General features: G+C 36.8%; 1 protein-coding gene across 7 annotated transcripts in view; it reads right to left on the bottom strand.

Annotated features, from left to right (window-relative positions):
- LOC111564555 (transcription factor 4) overlaps positions 1-18,538 on the bottom strand; it is a 291,882-nt gene that overhangs the window by 83,803 nt on the left and 189,541 nt on the right. Inside the window, exon 1 of one of the 7 annotated variants that reach the window (XM_023264206.3) lies at positions 8,824-9,415. The exons of 5 other annotated variants lie outside the window; for them this stretch is intronic. In XM_023264206.3, coding sequence (XP_023119974.1) covers positions 8,824-8,892 — 69 coding nt within the window. In that variant the 5' untranslated portion in view covers positions 8,893-9,415. Of the gene's footprint in view, positions 1-8,823; positions 9,416-18,538 lie in introns of those variants that run through there. One more of the 7 variants, XM_023264207.3, reaches the window with a different exon arrangement.

Raw genomic sequence — 18,538 nt, 5'->3', positions numbered from 1 at the left:
ATGGTAACCAAGCAAGTGGCTTCCAATTTGTAGTAAAAGACTCGTATTTTAACCCGAACCAGGACATTTTGCCAAACTCTAACCAAGTTATTGTGGTGGTTAAACTCATCCAAGCTTGTAACATGTAAAAGATGCATTTTCAAAGAAACTAACCATGAAGTTTTGGTGCTAAAACCAAATCACAAAGTAAACAATGAGAGAAAACTGAACTTAATTCTAAGACTGACGAAGGCGGCTATCTGGTTTATGCCACCGGTAGGGTTGTGTGGGTTTTTCAAACTGCCAATGTCACAAATTACATTTATTTCAAAACAAAATCATGTTCCTCTAAAAGAAAACAAAACAAATTGATAATGCAGTTTAGCTGCATTGGAACCTAATTTTACGGAGACTGGATTGTGCATTTACAGCACTCTAGTGTCGTAGAAAGAAAATTCAGACGACAAAATGAAGCAAATAATGGAAAATAAATTGTAATTCCAACAACAGAGCTGCTGACGTCCACAAACATCCGTCCACCTTTTTACAAGAACCGTCATCCCGAACCTCTAGCAGGATGTGTGTTAGCCGTCTGAGCTAAAGCGCAAACCGCCGCTTTGTGTTACTGTTTTTTTTCTTTTTCTGTTGTCTAAAGTGTGACAGCTGTCCGGTGTTTATCAGCGAGTCCATGCAGCCTCCTTAACAGCTCACCACAGCAGGACTGACCCACTAAAACACTCACACACGCATGTACAGACACACGCATGTACAGACACACACACACATGTACAGACACACACACATGTACAGACACACACACACATGTACAGACACACGCATGTACAGACACACACACACATGTACAGACACACACACATGTACAGACACACACACACATGTACAGACACACACACATGTACAGACACACACACATGTACAGACACACGCATGTACAGACACACACACACATGTACAGACACACACACATGTACAGACACACACACACATGTACAGACACACACGCATGTACAGACACACACACATGTACAGACACACACGCATGTACAGACACACACGCATGTACAGACACACACGCATGTACAGACACACACGCATGTACAGACACACACACACACACACATGTACAGACACACACACATGTACAGACACACACACATGTACAGACACACACGCATGTACAGACACACACACATGTACAGACACACACGCATGTACAGACACACACGCATGTACAGACACACACGCATGTACAGACGCACACGCATGTACAGACACACACACATGTACAGACACACACACATGTACAGACACACATGCTGGACAAAATGACAACAGCCCCGTTTTCCACTTTGATAATGAACACTGGGTGGGTTTTCTAGCGGTGTGTGTGTGTGTGTGTGTGTGTGTGTGTGTGTGTGTGTTTGTGCAGAGCGGCTCTAGGTTTAAAGTGGTGTCTCTCGCACAGATTCGCTTTATTCTCCAGCCAGAAAACGTTAACTTACTTAAGCTTGCTGAGCTTGTGCTCAGTGCATGTGAGAGCAGGCTTTATTACGCACACGGAAAAGGGGAAAAAAAAGAAAAATCAGCCGCTGAGAATGGGCTCCTCGCAGGAAGCGAAGGTCTGAGCGACGGCAGCAGAAACCCAATCCTCCTGATCGCTGCAGAACCGTGTCACGACGGACAAACACGGCGGAGAAGCGAGAAATAAGAGCCTCGGCGTTGGGCGATAATGCAACACAGACCGAGTTTTACAGCAGGAAGAAAAAAAAAAGGAAAAGAAAACCCAGCTGGGCTTTTTGTTGTGTTTTAAGAAGCCAAGAGAGCTGAATGAATCCACAAAATGTTCAGGTGCCACAAATATTTCAGATATAGTAGAAAAACTGTGTATTTAATGTGTAGTTTCACAGCTTTTCTAAAAAGTACTGATATTACTGAGCCAAAATATGACAGCTGTGTACAGAAAATACGTAATAAAATGTGCAACCTCAGGATAATCAGCATTTTTTCTATTTAAAAATGCTCAGTGCAGATTATTATTAGTCCTGCATCAATATATGAGCAGCACTTTACAGTTTCATGCAGGTCTGCAGCTAATATTTTAAATTATGGATTAATCTCCTGATTGTTTTCCAAATTATTACTGATACAATATTACGTTTATGAGGCTTGTTGTGACCAATAAATACTTCAAACTTCAAAAAAATGTCAATAATTAAGAGAAAAAGCAGCAAATTAGAATATGTGGAAGCAGAAACTACAAAACAGAAGCATTTTTACATTTAAAAATGACTCTGTCTCCATTTAACTTTATAATTTTATGTGTTTTTGTGCGCAAACATGTAAATCTGCAAAGTAACTGGAAGTATAAGCAGTTAAGCAAATGCTTTGGAGTAAAAAATACAGTATTTTCCTCAGAAATGTGGAGTATAACAGTTAGAAAGTACTACAGCTACCTCATATTTATACGTGAGTAAATGTTTTCTTTGCCCTGAGTGTTGCTTGGCAGGTTTTGTACACATTTAAAGCAAAACTGGACCTAGAAATGCACTTGAAACTATATTTTTTTGAAATAAAAACATAATTTGACCTTTTAAACCCAAGCGGTTGTGGTACCTGGACTGGGCCTGCTTCATAAAGTTCTCCTAAATGTCCATATCCATAGAAACAAATCCAAAAGGCTGCTCGGGGATTATGATATTTGCTTTTAAATTTATTTACAGTCATTTTTCTTTAAAAATAAGATGATATAATTGAAAAGCAATCAAGAAAAGACAACTTTCTTCATGGCGATGCTTGTAGAAAACAACATCTACCAGAAAGCATTAATAAAAGGTTAAAGAACAAAGGTGTATTAGCATGAAAAGAACATTAATCAATGTTTTATCAGAATTTATTTGCTAAATTTGAACGCTACAGAAGCCATAAGCACCCAGGAGGCTGAATTAACCATCATATCCAAAATCAAGTCGAATCAACCTGCTGACATTATACAACAAATTCGACAAATCCGAACTTCCTTCTTCGTTAGCTAATGAAGCTAACACTAGCGCTAGTAGCTTCACAATGAGGAGAACCTGTGTTTTATCACAGTCAGATGTGCTGAAGATGAATCCATTTATCAGTTTCCAATCAGAAATCATGCAGCAGAGGTCTTTAAACTCCAAACATGGCTGCCGGAGTGTTTGTCGGTGCCGCTAAAAGGCCGCTAACCGGATCCACCAACCGCCGTCATGTTCTGGCAGAACCTGAATCAAACCCGAGGCTCGGAGCTGCTCTTCCCACGGACAGGTCGGGGTGGAAATTCCCAGCTATCCCAAGAATGCTGCTCAGCGCTTCAGTCCACCTTCCCCATATGACACACACACACACACACACACACACACACACACACACACACACACACACACACACACACTGACGACGATGAGGAGTGTGTGCTGGACGCTTGTTATTTTGGCAGCTGCGACCTTCCACATTAAAGTCAAGGGTTTACAAAAGACGAGAGCGAAGAAGTGAGCGTCTGAAACGCAGCAGAGCAAAGTGTTTGTTTAAATATCGGCTGCACATTATCTCTGGTCCGAACGCTCCGTGTAATGCTTCATAAATGACAAAATCTAAATATGTCCAGGCCGTACTGTAAATACTCAGATATGGATCAGATGAGCAGCGACTCTGGAGCACATTAAATCTTTGGATAAAAATGCAAATTCAAGCGTTAAAATACCCAAATTTAGTCGAAAACGGCTAAAAAATTAATGGATTTGAGATATTAAATAGCAAAAGGTGCATTTTATGGTGCTTTTTTTTTGCATTTTTCACTAGAAAATAATACATTTCCTGCTCGTGCCATCAATGCTACACCTGCCATGCAAGGCCCCTTTGCAAGAGAGATAAATCTGCTTTATTTTAAAATAAATGCACGTCAAATATCAACTTCACACCTGCACCGACAGAACAAAACACCGACTTCATGCACAACTCCTCGCTGCAGGTAAACACAACACCCGAGTCGAAAACAGCTAAAAAAAATCAGTGTCTTACAGAGCAAAAGGTGCATTTCGTGGTGCATATTTTGCAGTTTTTTCTTTTACAAGAAACTAAAACATTTCCTGCTCGTGACGTCGACGTTACACCTGCCATGCAAGGCCCTTAACAGGAAATATGTTGGAAGAAGGATAAATCTGGGTTTTTTTTTAAAAATAAATGCACGTCAAAAATCGCCTTCACACCTGCACGGGCTGCATAAAGCGCCCCAAATAACGACACCAAACTTGACTCTGTGATTATCTTTCTCTAACCTCTGCAACCCGACAGCAGCGTCATCATCGAGCATCGTTTCAAATCCCCACAGCCACATTTTAACACGACACTGAGCGAGGCTGCATTAACCCCCCGACCCCAAAACCACACACAAAACAAAACAAATAGGAAGCAACATTAAAAAAAGAGTACGTATGGACTTAAAATATAACGTCGGAGCTTAATAACCCGCAGAAAACTGGCAGCAAATGAACCGGAAACCACACTCAGAGTTCTAGATTTCTATGGAGACGCACACAAAGCCACAACGCACCTTTATTCAAAATTAAAACGCCATCGCAGCGGCTCTTCATCAGACGTTTATATTTCAAACGTGACAAGTATGACATCACTAATGACCTGCTAATTAGCCTTCTCCCTGCATTAGTAATGCAGGAAGTCACGAAGAAGAGGCGGAAAAGTGAAATTAAATAAACGCAAAGACAGTGAAGGCGTCAGGTAGGAATGAAACATCATGAGAACGTTTTTCCTGTTTAATTCGAATTATGTCCAGAAAATAAAAGCACAGGTGAGATTAAAATGCTTTGTTTAATAGATTAGATCACATAGAGAAAGAAAAATGCTTTAAAAGGAGCCAAAATGACTGAATTCTGCAACTATTCAATATGAATTTCACTGTAAATGTGACTAAAATGAAAATATAAAGAAGCAGAGGTGCGTTCAAGAGCGTCACACAGGAAGACAGGTGGTCAGTGAACGCATCGCAACAGGTGTGTGTGTGTGTTTAAGTTTCAAAAATGCAGTTTATTGTGTAAAATAGCAGCAGCAGTGAATGTGTGTGTGTCTGTGTGTGTTTAAAAGCAGCGGTTTGTGTATCAGCGGCAGCATCAGTGTCAGATAATCTGATGCAGGAGGATTAAGTTTAAGCCCGGACGAACGAATGGTGTGTGTGTGAGGCTTTAAAACACACACACACACACACACACACACACACACACACACACACACACACACACACACACACACACACACACACACACACACACACACACACACAGTTTACAGCGACTACAGACAACCACAGTGACCCTGCAAACACACACACACAGTCGCAATTTATTCCTTTCTTTTAAATACATTTTTCAGCATCTTATTCAAAAGAAGCTTCACTAGTGTGTGTCAAGTCATGAAAACACACAATATAAACCCACAAAACACACACACATATTTAAATAATGTTTTCTAGAATTTTTTTAATTGTAAAAAAATAAATAAATAAACCGAAAGCAAAAGACTTAAAAAAAAAAAAAAAAAAAAACTACAAACACACACTCATCAAAGACGGACAGATGTTTTTTTTTTTAGCATTTCTGAAAAACTCGACACACACTCACACATAAAGACAGACACACACACTCCTTTTTGTATATATATTTAAATGCATAAACACACATAAATAACAGTCGAGGCACACGTGTACGCAAAAAAATACACAATAAAATCATCTTTTTTCGAGTTGTTCAAACAGAATAAGTCAAGCAGATGGAGGCCTGCACACACACACACACACACACACACACACACACACACACACACACACACACACACACACACACACACACACACACAATGCGTCTATTTATAAAGTTATAATTGCATAACATGCTGTGCTCTAATTCCAGCCTACTGAGCACACAGGATGTCCACACACACACACACACACACACACACACACACACACACACACACACACACACACACACACACACACCGGCTTCACAACAACACAGTCGCTTTTTACTGCAGACACACACTCAGTTTATTACACGTATGTAAAAGAAAAAATGGAAAAAAACACGTGTGGATCTGCATGTTCACAGCTGCAGGCGGGAAAAATCATCTGTGTGATTTAATGCTTTTATTTTCTTAAATTTGTCCCAGAGGTTGAGGCAGATTCATGAAACCGAATTAAAATATTTCAAATGGTGAACTATGATTTACTTTGCAGAAATATTTCGAATAGAACGAGATAATCGGGAGAAAATTTTGGTTGGCCTATGACCTCGACTCCTCTGCAGAGGAAAAACTTCAATTTCAAATTAAAACTGAACAAACGTTCAGTTAGAAATGATTTTGAACCGGCACTTATTTGGAGAAACGAAAAGAAAATCTGCTTGAAACTGGAACTGGTTCACAAAAAACGGCCTAAATGTAATTTCGTGATTGGTGTTCGGTGTGTTTGTGAGGAAAGCGGTTCAATAAACTGCAGACAAACACGACTGAAGTGTTGAAGCTTCGACGCTCGCAGCGGACTGCAGGATTCTTCTTTTTTTTTTTTTTTTTTTGGCAGCCGGCTTCTTCAGGACTCTCCTAATTAAAACTCACTGAATATTCAAACGCTGCGTTAGCATAACAATAGCCGGCTGGCCGGGCCGCCTTTAAATGAGGCCTTTTGTTTTTAGGCGAGCTTTCTGCTGCCTCATTAAGCCGTCGGAGCTTAAGTTAGCGAGCCGACAGCCGCTACCCGGAGCTCAGGCCTCGGCCCTCCTCCTCCTCCTCCTCCTCCTCCTCCTCACCTCCCTCCTGCTCTCCCCACACCAAAGCCCCGATTCAGCCTCTCTCTGCTCGGTGTCTCCGGGCCGAAGCTGCTGATCTGTCCGAGCCTCTCCTGCCCCAGTTTCCTGCTAGACAAACCGGAGCAGCTCGGAAAGCAAACGCCGCTTCACGAGCGTTTTATCCGGCGGCGAGCAAACAAGCCACGATGCCGGCAGACAGACTGAGACGAGGAGGTAAAAAAGACCAGATAGAAGGCGGCTTGGCACCGGATCAACACAATGTGCCATCCAGCCGCCAAACAAAGCGCCGGAGCCTCGCCGGGCCCCGTGGCACCGAGATACAAAGAAGGCCCCGGAGCCACTACGGCGAGAGAGCAGGTACAAAAAGGCCCGATGGCCGACGGCAGCGAGGAGGAAGTGGAGGAGGAGGAGGTCGGTGCAGCCGGATGGAGGCCGGAGACCCGACAGGCGGCGAAAACACAAGAAGGCAACTGTTGGTTCGGAGAGACGACGGAGTTGGAACAACAGCAGCTCTGTTTGGGAGCGTCTGAGCCCAGAAAAATGCAAACCAGAGGAATTACAGCGGCAAAGAAAACCTGCACAATTTCTAGAATTCACACATAACTGCAGACGAAAGTAGACATTTGAGAAATTGCAATTAAACCTTCGTAAATGTCTTTGCTTCTGGAACACAAACAGCACACTCCAGCCTTCAAGCTGCAGCTTCAGCCTTGTTTTCCTTCATTTAAGAACCGTTTTCTTGCTAATATGCTAAAAAAGCTCTAAAATCACGAGCACGGGATTCTTTTTTTAATCAGAAACACTCCTCTCCCCTCCGTCCTCGCCGTAATTTTCATTTCCTCCATGTTTTCTTAGCCGAGACAAAGTCACACAGACAGTTTGCTGACAGGTGGATCTGCAGGAAATCCCAGCTTTCATTTGCACCTGCGACTCACACACATTCCTGCTTCTTTTTTTCTTTTTTAACGTGAGGAAAACCTGTGAAATCCATTCAGCTTGGCTTCGCTTTACACCTTCATCCATCCATCCCTCCCTCCCTCCCTCCTCCCCCATTCCTCTAAATCACCTCACCCTGTTACTGGTGTTTTACAGGTGGGAGTTACTGGGAGACAGACAGGTTCACAGGAGGTCAGACAGCATCACACTCGCTGGATGACTTTCTCAGATGTCTGTCCAGACTGGGATTTTTTGGGGGATTTTCTTTGACACCGAAGCACCTATTAGTCATTTTAAAATAACAATTCCTGCCTTTTTTTTGTACATTTGTGGACCTCAAATGCTGAGATTTGCACCATTTGCTGCATTTAATGCATTTTAAAGGCATGAAAGCAGATTAAAAATAAGAGAATATCACTAATAATTATACTAAATGCAATTATTTACAAGCAGTTAAGGAGAATTTACTGCCAGGCTTGCCTGAAGTGATTTTTTTTTGTTTTTCTGAGGATTTGCAAATACAAACTGAGGCCAATTTGAGACAGAACAAGCAGCAGTTTGTGCACTTTGAGGCTCAATACTTTTAAAAATATTAAATATCATGTGTCAGTCTCAGCAACAACAACGTAAAAAAATCAATCCAATCGCGGGAATAATGCTCTTATTTGGCTGCTTTTTAAAAAATTAGAAAAGAAGATTATATCGAGCAGAATAACGAGGCGCTTCGTGTGTAAAAACCAGGAAACACAGGCATAAAAAATACAACATGTAGAGTGATTTTTAAAATTATTTTTTAAGAAATATTACACATATTTGGGGTAGTTTATTTATCCAGCAGCTACAGGAGCGTCGCCGTGAAACACACCCGCTCCTCGGCTGATTTAAGCCCGTTTTTATGCGCGGCGGCGAACCGAGCGCGCCGCTTAAAGTTGGTGCGTAAAAAGGCGACACTCCTCACCTTCACACCTCTTTCTCTCTCTCACTCTCTCTCACACGATTTCTCCCAGGAGGAAAAAAGGGAAGAGAGAAGGAAGATGGATGCGCGTCTTACCGCTTTGCCGTTGTAGTAGTACATGAGCGAGCTGCCTGTCATCCCGGGGATCGTGTACGCACAATACATCGTTCCTCTCCTCCGCAGAAAGAAGGAAAAAAACTCTTATTTCTCCTTTTTCTCTCTCTCTCTCTTCGGTTCTTTCTTATTTATATTTTGTTGGTTTCTTTATCTCCCCGTAGCCCCGTCTTCTTCTCCACCTTTTTAAAAAATCTTCTAATGAACTTTTTCTTGTGTTTTTTTTTCTTCTTCCTCCCTTGTTATGATCTCAAACTCTCGCCGCTCCGCTCGCGTGTTTCCTGCCTGCGCGTTTTTTTCCCCGCCGACAATTCCTTCAGTTGCATTTTCCCATATGGCCGAGCCGAGGCACGCGGAATATGCAAAGTAGGCAGAGAGAGAGAGAGAGAGAGAGAGAGAGGGAGAGAGAGAGAGAGAGAGAGAGAGAGGGAGAGAGAGAGAGAGAGGAGTGGCCCTCCCCCTTCTTCTCCTCCTCCCTCCACCACCGCTCTTCTTCTATCCGGAGCGCGCAGAATGTGCAGAAAGAGACGGCGGCGGGGGCGCGCACGGTTTGCCGACACTCTTTCAACTTTCCACAGTAAATCTGGAAGCCATCCTCCCCTCTCCTCCTCCCCCCCTCCTCCTCACCCCTCCCTCCCTCCGCAGATCGCCGCGTGCCTTTGAACTAAGCCGAATATTCACCTTTTCCACTTCTTCTTCTTCTCCTTTATTCTATTCTCATTTTAAAAAACATTTCTGTCTCCACTTGTTTTATTCTTTTCTTATTTTCCTCTCATCCTTCCTGTTTTATTTTATTTAAGATCTATTTAACACAATTTTTCCTCCTTTTTATTCTTTCTCTCCTCTTGTTTCTTCCTTTTATCTCCATCATCCTCCTTTTTTGTTTCTTTTTCTCCTTTATGTTTTATTTTCTTTTCTCTCCTTCATCCTTTCTTTTTTATTCTACTTCTTCCTCTCTTCCTGTTTCTTCTTCTTCCTCTCCTCATGGTTCCTTTCCTTTCTTTAATGCCAGTTTTCCTTTCCTCTGATTTCCTCCTTTTCTTCCTCTCTTGCATCCTTTCCTTGTTGTTATTCTATTCCCTCCATAGTTTCTTTCTCTCCTCTCTTGTTTCCTTCCTTTCTCTCCTTCATTCCTCCTTCTATCCTCTCCTTGTTTCCTCATTTCCTTTTCCTTTTGGTCTCTTTCTTCATCTCTTTTTGTTTCTTTCTCTCCTCTTTTGTCATTAATTCTCATTTTTTTCACATTTTCTCACATCTTTCTTTCCTGTCCTCACTTGTCATTTCATCTTTTTCCTTTTCCTTCTTTTCTTTCCTTTCTTTAATTCCAGTTTTTGTCTTGGTTCTGTTGTTTCCTCCTTTTCTTTCTCTCTTGTTTCCTTTCCTGCTTTTTATTCTATTCCCTCCTCCATAGTTTCTTTCTCTCCTCTGTTGTTTCCTTCTCTTATGTCCTTCATCCTACCTTCTTTTCTCTTTTTGTTTCCTCATTTCCTTTCCTCTCTGGAGTCCTGCTCTCCTCCTGTTTTCTTCTTCCCTCTTCTTTTTTCTCCTAGTTTCTTTCCTCTCTTTAATTCACTTTTTACTTTCATCCCCTTTCTCCTCATTTATTCTCATCTCCTCACATTTACTTTCCTTTCCTGTTTCCTTCTCTCCAGTTTCTTCCTCTCCTCTCTGGTTTCCTCCTCCAGTCTCCTTCATCTTCCTATCATCCATTCCTCTCATTTCCTCATTTCCTTTCTTCATCTCATCCTTCCTCTCTTGTTTCCTTCTTTCATCTCCTCCATCCTCATTTTTTTTGCTTTTCTCATTTCCTTTTCTTCTTCCTTCATTTGCTGTTCCTCGTGTCTTTCTCTCCTATCTTCTTTCCTCCTCTTATCTCCTTGACTCCGCTTATTCCCTTTCTTATCTTTTCCTGTCTCCTTCTTCCTTTCCTCGTACTTTCCTTGGTTTCCTTAGTTCCTTTTGCTCCTTTTGTGTTTCCTTGTCTTACTTGCTTCATCCCCACTTGTTCTTCCCTCTCTTCCTCATTTCCTTTCCTCATTTCTTCCTCTTTTCTCATCTTCTTCTTCCTGTCTTGGTTCCTCATTTTCTTTCAGTCATCCTCCTTTTTCTTTTTCCCTTCTTCCTTCCTCCTAGATTTCCTCCTAGTTTCTCTTCTTTTTCTTTCAAGCTCTTGTTTCCTTCTTCCTCATTTCTTCTTCTCTCTTCATATATCGTGTCACTTCCTGTCCTCGTTTTCGACAGTTTTTCAAAACAAACTTCTCCTTTGTACACGGAATCAAATCACTGTATTGAACTGAACTAGAATTTCCTCTGTAACGGTTTAAACCTGAAGGTATATGACTTTCTATCTTTTTAAATAATCCCAGAAACAAAATAACAAGTGTATTAGGACTATTTGTTGTATTAAACTAAAAAAAAAGCTAAAGTAGATGAATAAATGAATAAACTGTGTCTGGATCTGCTCATAGAGGGAGTCAGAAACACCCGTAAAACTGCACGTCTGACCCAATGTTTGGATTATTTCCTGGCTCGTGGTGGTGTTTCTTAGAATATAGACAACTGGCTGTGATTGTTCAGCTCCATTGTTCACTGACTTTTATCTAAATATAATCGTGTCCAAACAAATAAGTGTGTGTGTACGGAGCTGCTCGGCTGTTTATTCGCGACACGACCGCAAAGTTTCCTTCAAACTTGTCAGATGGTGTCCTGGAAATTAAAGGTAAACTTTAAAAGTCTGATTGACATTTGGAAGGAGAAGAAGAAGTAAAGTAACCGACTTCCTGCCAAGATTCACCACCGCAAGACGACATTTTGGGTCGCTTAAAATCGGCGTTCGAAAATTTGAATCCGTCGAAACTCTAATTAACATCCACAGTATTTCTAAAAAATGGTACTTTATTGTTGTACAGTGTTTGACTGTAAAATGACACCATTTTGCTGTATTTAAATCAGCAAAAATACCATTATCATACACATATTTGCTGTTGTTTTGAAGAAAAATTTGCAAACTAAAGACTGACACATGGTCGGTGAAATCACAATATTTTGATGGTTTTAAATCACCTAAAATATCCCTTATTTTATAGATATTTGGTATTATCTGAAAGAAAAAACAGTTTTTAAAAATCACAAAATATATATTTTTAACTGTTTTTATAGTTTTCACTGTTTTGTTAAATCACAGCACCATTTTACCTTATTTAAATCAGCGAAAATATTATTTTTCAGATATTTGCTGTTTATTTAAAGAAAAATTTGCATATTAAAGACTGACAAATGGTAAATTATTTAACTATCATGTCACAGATTTTTTTTCTATCTTGTTAAATTAGAGATAACATCTAATAAAATAACAGAAAACAAAATTTAATTTACAAAAAAACAAAAGTAAACTGTACATATTAAATAATCTCTATTTCTAAAAATGGTAATTTAGTCTTTTACAGTGTTTGACAGTAAAATGACACCATTTTACTGTATTTAAATCAACAAAAACTATCATTATTTCACAGATATTTACCATTATTTGAGAAAAATGTGCATAATAAAGACTGAAAAATCGTAAACTATTTTTAACTATTATTTCACAGACTTTCCTTGTTTTATTAAATTCCAATATTTTGCAAAATCGCCTGAAAAAAGTTCAAATAAAAATAAAAGTATTTTGTTCTTTGACAGTGCACCCAGTCTGTGTTTAAATGATCTAAACATATTATTATACAAATATTTTCAGTTATTTTCACAGTTTTGGAACATTACTGTCCCACTTTTTTTTTACTATGTTTTTCTGACATTTTTTTTTAAACACGATTTACTTTTTTTTTAAAAATTGAAATACGTTTCACATAGAAATGAATACTTTTTCCCCATAATTTTACCAATTAGTGCCTCTAATTTAGTAAAATAGGAATAATATGTTTAAAAAAAAAGTTCAAAAGCTGTTGAAAACAGAGATTTTTGAGGTGTTTTAAACGGGGATAAATCAGGTTTAAGAAGTCTCATTTGCAGAGCAGGAAACTACATTTCCCATAATGCACCTCTTCTGTTTCCAAAGCTCAAACCCTGACGAGTAAAACCCTAAACTCTCCACGAGTAAAATCTTGAAAATACAAGAAATTTTAAAAAATGACAAAAGGGCGAGGGACATAGCAGCAAATAGGATAAACAGAGAGAGAGAGAGAGAGGAGTCACCAAACAGTCGGACAGACGAGCAAATTTCATATTAACGTCGTCATCATTCATCCCATTGGAACAAATAATAGAGTCCAAAACGAGCGAGCAGACCTCCCAAACCTCCCTCTCTCTCTCTGTTTGCTGCTAGGTCTCTCGGCCGCTCGCTCGCCTCCTCTTTCAGCTTTAATTTGATTAAAAAGCGAGCTGCAGGAAGGGGAGGGCTGATGCACATCTAATAAGTGGACCATCTGTCTGCAGCGCTGGCTTCCTCCCAGCATTGTACCCGAGCAGACTGCACAGGGAACGGAGGCAGAGATGGAGGGATGAAGGGGAAATAAGGAAACAAACACCAAAACATACACAACCCAAAAAAGACAGAGAGAGAGAGAGAGACCCGGTTCAGGAAAAAAAGAAGCAGAGGCAGCGCTTTTAATTTTGGGCCTGACGCCTGCTTGGTCAACAAACCTGCAGAGGAAGAAGGATGAAGAAATAAAAGAGGAGGAGAGAGGAGGAACAAAGAGGAGGGATAAGAAGGAAAGAAAAGAGGAGGCAGGTGAGGAAGGAAGGAGGGAAAAGGAAAAAAGAGGCGAATCTGAGATGAAAAACAAGAGGAAAGTGATGAGAAGGAAGAGAAATGAGATGAGAAAAGAAGGGATGAGGAAAAAGAGGATAGATGAGGAGGATGAAAGAAAACAAGAGGAGAAAGTGTCAGAGAAAAGGAAGGAAAATGAAAGTTGAGCTTTCATTTTTGCTCAAACTAACCTTTCATCTGAAGGTAGTGCAACCTGTGTTTTCCAATTAAAAAACATCATGTTTTTAAATATGTTTAAACTGGATCCATGTGTGGTCAATTAATGTCTATTTGTGGTTATTTAATGACTATTTTACAGATTTTTCTGTTTTTGTTAAATTATAGATAATAAATCATAGCAAAAAGTATTAATTTACATGTTAACTGTAAAAGAATATGGCAAAAGTGTAAATAACGCCCACTTTATTTTTACAAGTTGTAATTTGTTCATTTAAAACATTTAATTGCAAAATTCTACACATTTTCGTGTATTTAAATCAGCAAAAAAAATTGAAAGACATTTTTTATATTATGTAATTTTTTTACTGTAATTTTGCTATTTTTTCCTGTTTAGTTTAAATTTTGTTAATTAATTTTTTAAAAAATGTTTTAACGGTTATTTGACACATGAATTAGGGTTAGTTAATTTTTTAAAAAATTTTTCAATATAATAAAAATGTATTTTAAAAAGTTAATATTTGTTTTAGCTGGTATTTTACACTGCTTCCTGTTTTGTTACATTATAACATATTTTTTTAAAACCATTTTTCAAAGATGATTTTAAAAAATAGTAAATATTTGTTTTCACCTTTATTTTACACATTTTGCTAAATTATTATTTTTTCTATATAATTTAAAAAATACATTTAAAAAACAGTTCATATTTATTTTCAGTTATTTTACACATTTCCCCCATTTTGTCTAATTATAACTTTTTAAATAATGTTTTTAAAATTAGTTTTCTTCTATATAATTTAAAAATCGATTTTAAAATAGCAACTATTTGTTTTTACTGTTATTTCACAGATGTCCACAATTTTGTACATTTACAGAAAATACCTAGTAAAATCACTGAAAAAATACCACAGAAAACAACAACAAAGAAATAATTTAACAGGGCAAAACTACACACAATGTCGAAGCGCTGATTTACGATTAAAAATACGTAACCGATGAGGCAGATGTGACGGTCGTGCACGTCAGTAAATGTACTGCAGATCAGCTGTAATACCAAAATAAACCACCAGGTGGAGCCTCTAACTGTTTAATACTGTAGTCGCTCTATGTTGAAAAGCAGAGAGCATTGTGGGAGTTTACCTAGTAAAGGGGCACCATGACAAAGACTACTGTGATGCCTAATGCCCACTAACTAACTGTTGACTCATTTTCTTTGCTAGACGAGCAGAAAATGTCACATACGAAATGACGTCTGATTAGTTAATTGTTTCATTACTGAATAATCAGTTATTGATTGATAATGCTGACGACTATTAGCTAAGCTACACTGTTGGGGGTTTGCGTGTCTTTATAAACATTTTTTGGGGTAAATAGTCATGCAGGTTGTAAGATTTGTTGAGCAACCATCTGTGGAGGTTCTGTCTGAGCTGAATGTCTGGATGATCAAAATCGTGCTGAATCCAGCGTTTTAGCATTTCGTACCTAAAACCACCTAATTTACAGAAACACCTGGACTGACTAGTAAGAAAACCAGAGTAAACTTCGTCTTCCTGCTTTATCTTTGATTATTTCTTCTTTTTTATCCCACAAAACCTCCTCTTCCTCCACCACAAACCCTCCATTAATCCCTTTCCCATCCTTTTTATCTTCACATTCGACCCGTCTAAATTCTATAAAATATTTTTAACACTATAAAATACTTTTAACTCTATAAAATATGTGGAAATATTTTAAAATACTTTTTAACTCTATAATATACATTTAAGTACTATAAAATACATCTAGATACTCTAAAATACATCTAAACTCTATAAATATTTTTAACAGTGTCAAATACTTCTTAACTACAAAATACGTCTAAACTCTATAAAATATTTTTAACTCTATAAAATATGTCTTAACACTATAATATACATTTAAATACTATAAAAATACTTCTAACTCTATAAAATACGTCTTATCTATAAAATACTTTTAACACTACAAAATACTTTTAAATATAAAATACTTCTTAACCCTATAAAATACTTTTAACACTTAAAAACAGTAAATAAAAAACTAAAATGAAAAAAAACATGTTTAAATATGCCTCCAGATTCTTTATAATATAATAAAAAATTATACTAAATATGTTTTAAATATGTCTAAAAACTAAACTCTTAATTCTATAAAATACTTCTTACACTATAAATTACTTCTAAACTCTATAAAATACTTTTCACAGTATAAAATACATCTTAATACTATAAAATAAGTTTTAACTATAAAATACTTCTTAACTCAATAAAATACTTTTAATACTATAAAATACTTTTTAACTCTATAAAATACTTTAAACACTATAAAATACTTTTGAACTGGATTATGGAGTCAAAACTCAGTGTAAACTTTGTCTTCCTGCTTTATTTTTGATTATTTTTTCCTCAGTCTGTTCCTTTTCCATCCTCTTTTATCTTCAGTCTCGAGCCTTTTTTTCCCCGTTTTCCCTCCTCTTTTAAATTTCACGCCCCCTCCACTTTTCCTCCTCCATCTTCCTCCTCATCCTCCTCCTCCTCCCTCTGCGGCACTGAGATGACAGTTAATCCCTGGTTGAATTATAAGCTCACATTTCATCCCAATTTCACACCGACGGGATTTTCCTTCACATTACGACGCCCAGTTGTCAGTCTTCGCCTCGTTTCATCCGTCGCCTCCTTTGTCTTCCTCAGATATCTGCAGACGTCGCTCTTTCTGTTGGACTTTACTTGTTTCCTCTTTCTTTTTCTCCTTTATTGACTTTTCTCTCCCTTTCATTTCCTTCTTTCCCCACTCTTCCTTTATTCTCTCGCTTATCTTGTTGGGTTTTTTTCTTGCATTAACTCCTTTTATTTTCCAAAAACACTCAGCATGATCACACTTTGTTCTTCATGCTTAAACTTTCAATCACAGATCTTTGATTTGAGTTTTTATGCTGCAGGTCTGAATTCACAAACAGTAACCAGCAGGACAAAAGAGTTTAGAGCTCAAAATCTCTTTGATATATATATTTATGGTGAAAAAATAAGCCTTTTGCTCATTTTGGACTACATTTATAGGCGAGCTAGTCACTGCTTTTGTATACTGTTAAAAAAATAAACATTTTAAGCTGTAATTTCTGGGACAATTTACTGTTTTACAGAAATGTATCTGTTTTGTTAAATTACAGATAATTTGATAAAAAATCAAACATAAAGAATATCTTTTTTTTTTTACAATGTTTGACAGTGAAATTACAATATTTTATGTATTTAAATCACCTAAAATATACCTTATTTTATAGATGTTTGGTTTTATTTGAAAGAAAAAATTGGCATATTAAAGATTTTTTAAAATTATAAAATATTTTTTAGCAGTTTCAACTATTTTTTTTTTTAAACAGTTTTAAGTTTTCTCGGCTTTGTTAAATTACAGCATGTTAAAAACTGAAAAATGGTAAATTATTTTTTCAGCATTACTTTAAAGATGTTCCCTGTTTTTGTAAAATCACAGATAATATCTAGTAAAATCATAGAAATAAACACAAATTTACATGTTAACAGTAAAAAAAAAAGCCATTATTTGAATGTGAAAAGTAAATTAATAATTGAAAAACTGTTAATTATTTTAAGTTCATTTGACAGATTTTTCCGGTTTTGTTAAATTATAGATAATATCTAGTAAAATCACAGAACAACATTTATTTACATGTCAACTGTGAAAAAACAAACTAATTAATGTCCACATTACAATCTGTAATTCTAAAAATGGTTAAAAAAAATTAAAATAAAAAAGTCTGTAAAATCATGTTTAAAAATTGCATATTAAAGGCAGACAAATGGTAAATTATTTTCAATTGTCATTTTACAGATTTTTTCTCTATAACAGAAAATATCTGGTGAAATCATAGGAAAAAAAACAAACAATGTAAATGTTAACTGTAAAAAATAAACTATAATTAACCTCCTCAGAAATCTGTAATTCTACAAATGACGTTTGTTTGACGTAAAATCACACGATTTTACTGTATTTAAATCAGCAAGAAATATTTTTATTTTACAGATAATTGCCATTATTTGGAAGAAAAAAATATATTAAAGATTTACATACAGTTTATATTTTTTTGTTAAATATTTTGTCAAACTACACATAATATTTAGTAAAATCAAATTTTAATGAATGTTTATTAAATGAAATAACTTTTATGCTGGCTTTTTATTTATTTTTTTTACAGTTAACGTATAAATTAATACTTTTAACTCTACTTGTACTAATTACTATAAAATACATGTAAATACTAAAAAATACTTCTTAATTCTATAATATACATCTAAATACCATAAAATGCCTCTACAAAATACTTTGAATACTTTAAAATATGTCTTTAGACTATAAAATAGTTTTAATTCTATAAAATACTTTTAACACAAAAATATATCTTAAATCTATAAAATACTTAATATCATAAAACACTTTTAACTCTATAAAATACTTTTAACACTAAAAATATTTTAAACTCTGTAAAATACTTTTTAATTCTATAAAATACTTTTAAACTCTATAATGTACATTTCAATTCTATAAAATACTTCTTTATATGTAGTGACTGATTTTGGACACAGCATAAAACAGGAAGTGCAACAGGAAGTAGAATGGCCGGTAAGACTCTGTCCTTCAAAATAAAAGCCCTTAACATCGAAATACATTTTATATGTTGTTATACTTTAGAAAAAAAAGTTACAAGGTTGTGAGGAAGAAAAAAAAGAAGAATGACAGCGAGAG

This window comes from Amphiprion ocellaris, chromosome 17, assembly GCF_022539595.1.
Source record: "Amphiprion ocellaris isolate individual 3 ecotype Okinawa chromosome 17, ASM2253959v1, whole genome shotgun sequence".
In the NCBI taxonomy this organism is placed as follows: Eukaryota; Metazoa; Chordata; class Actinopteri; family Pomacentridae; genus Amphiprion; species Amphiprion ocellaris.
Note: the sequence above shows the minus strand (reverse complement) of the source record. Positions and strands in the feature narration are given on the sequence as shown.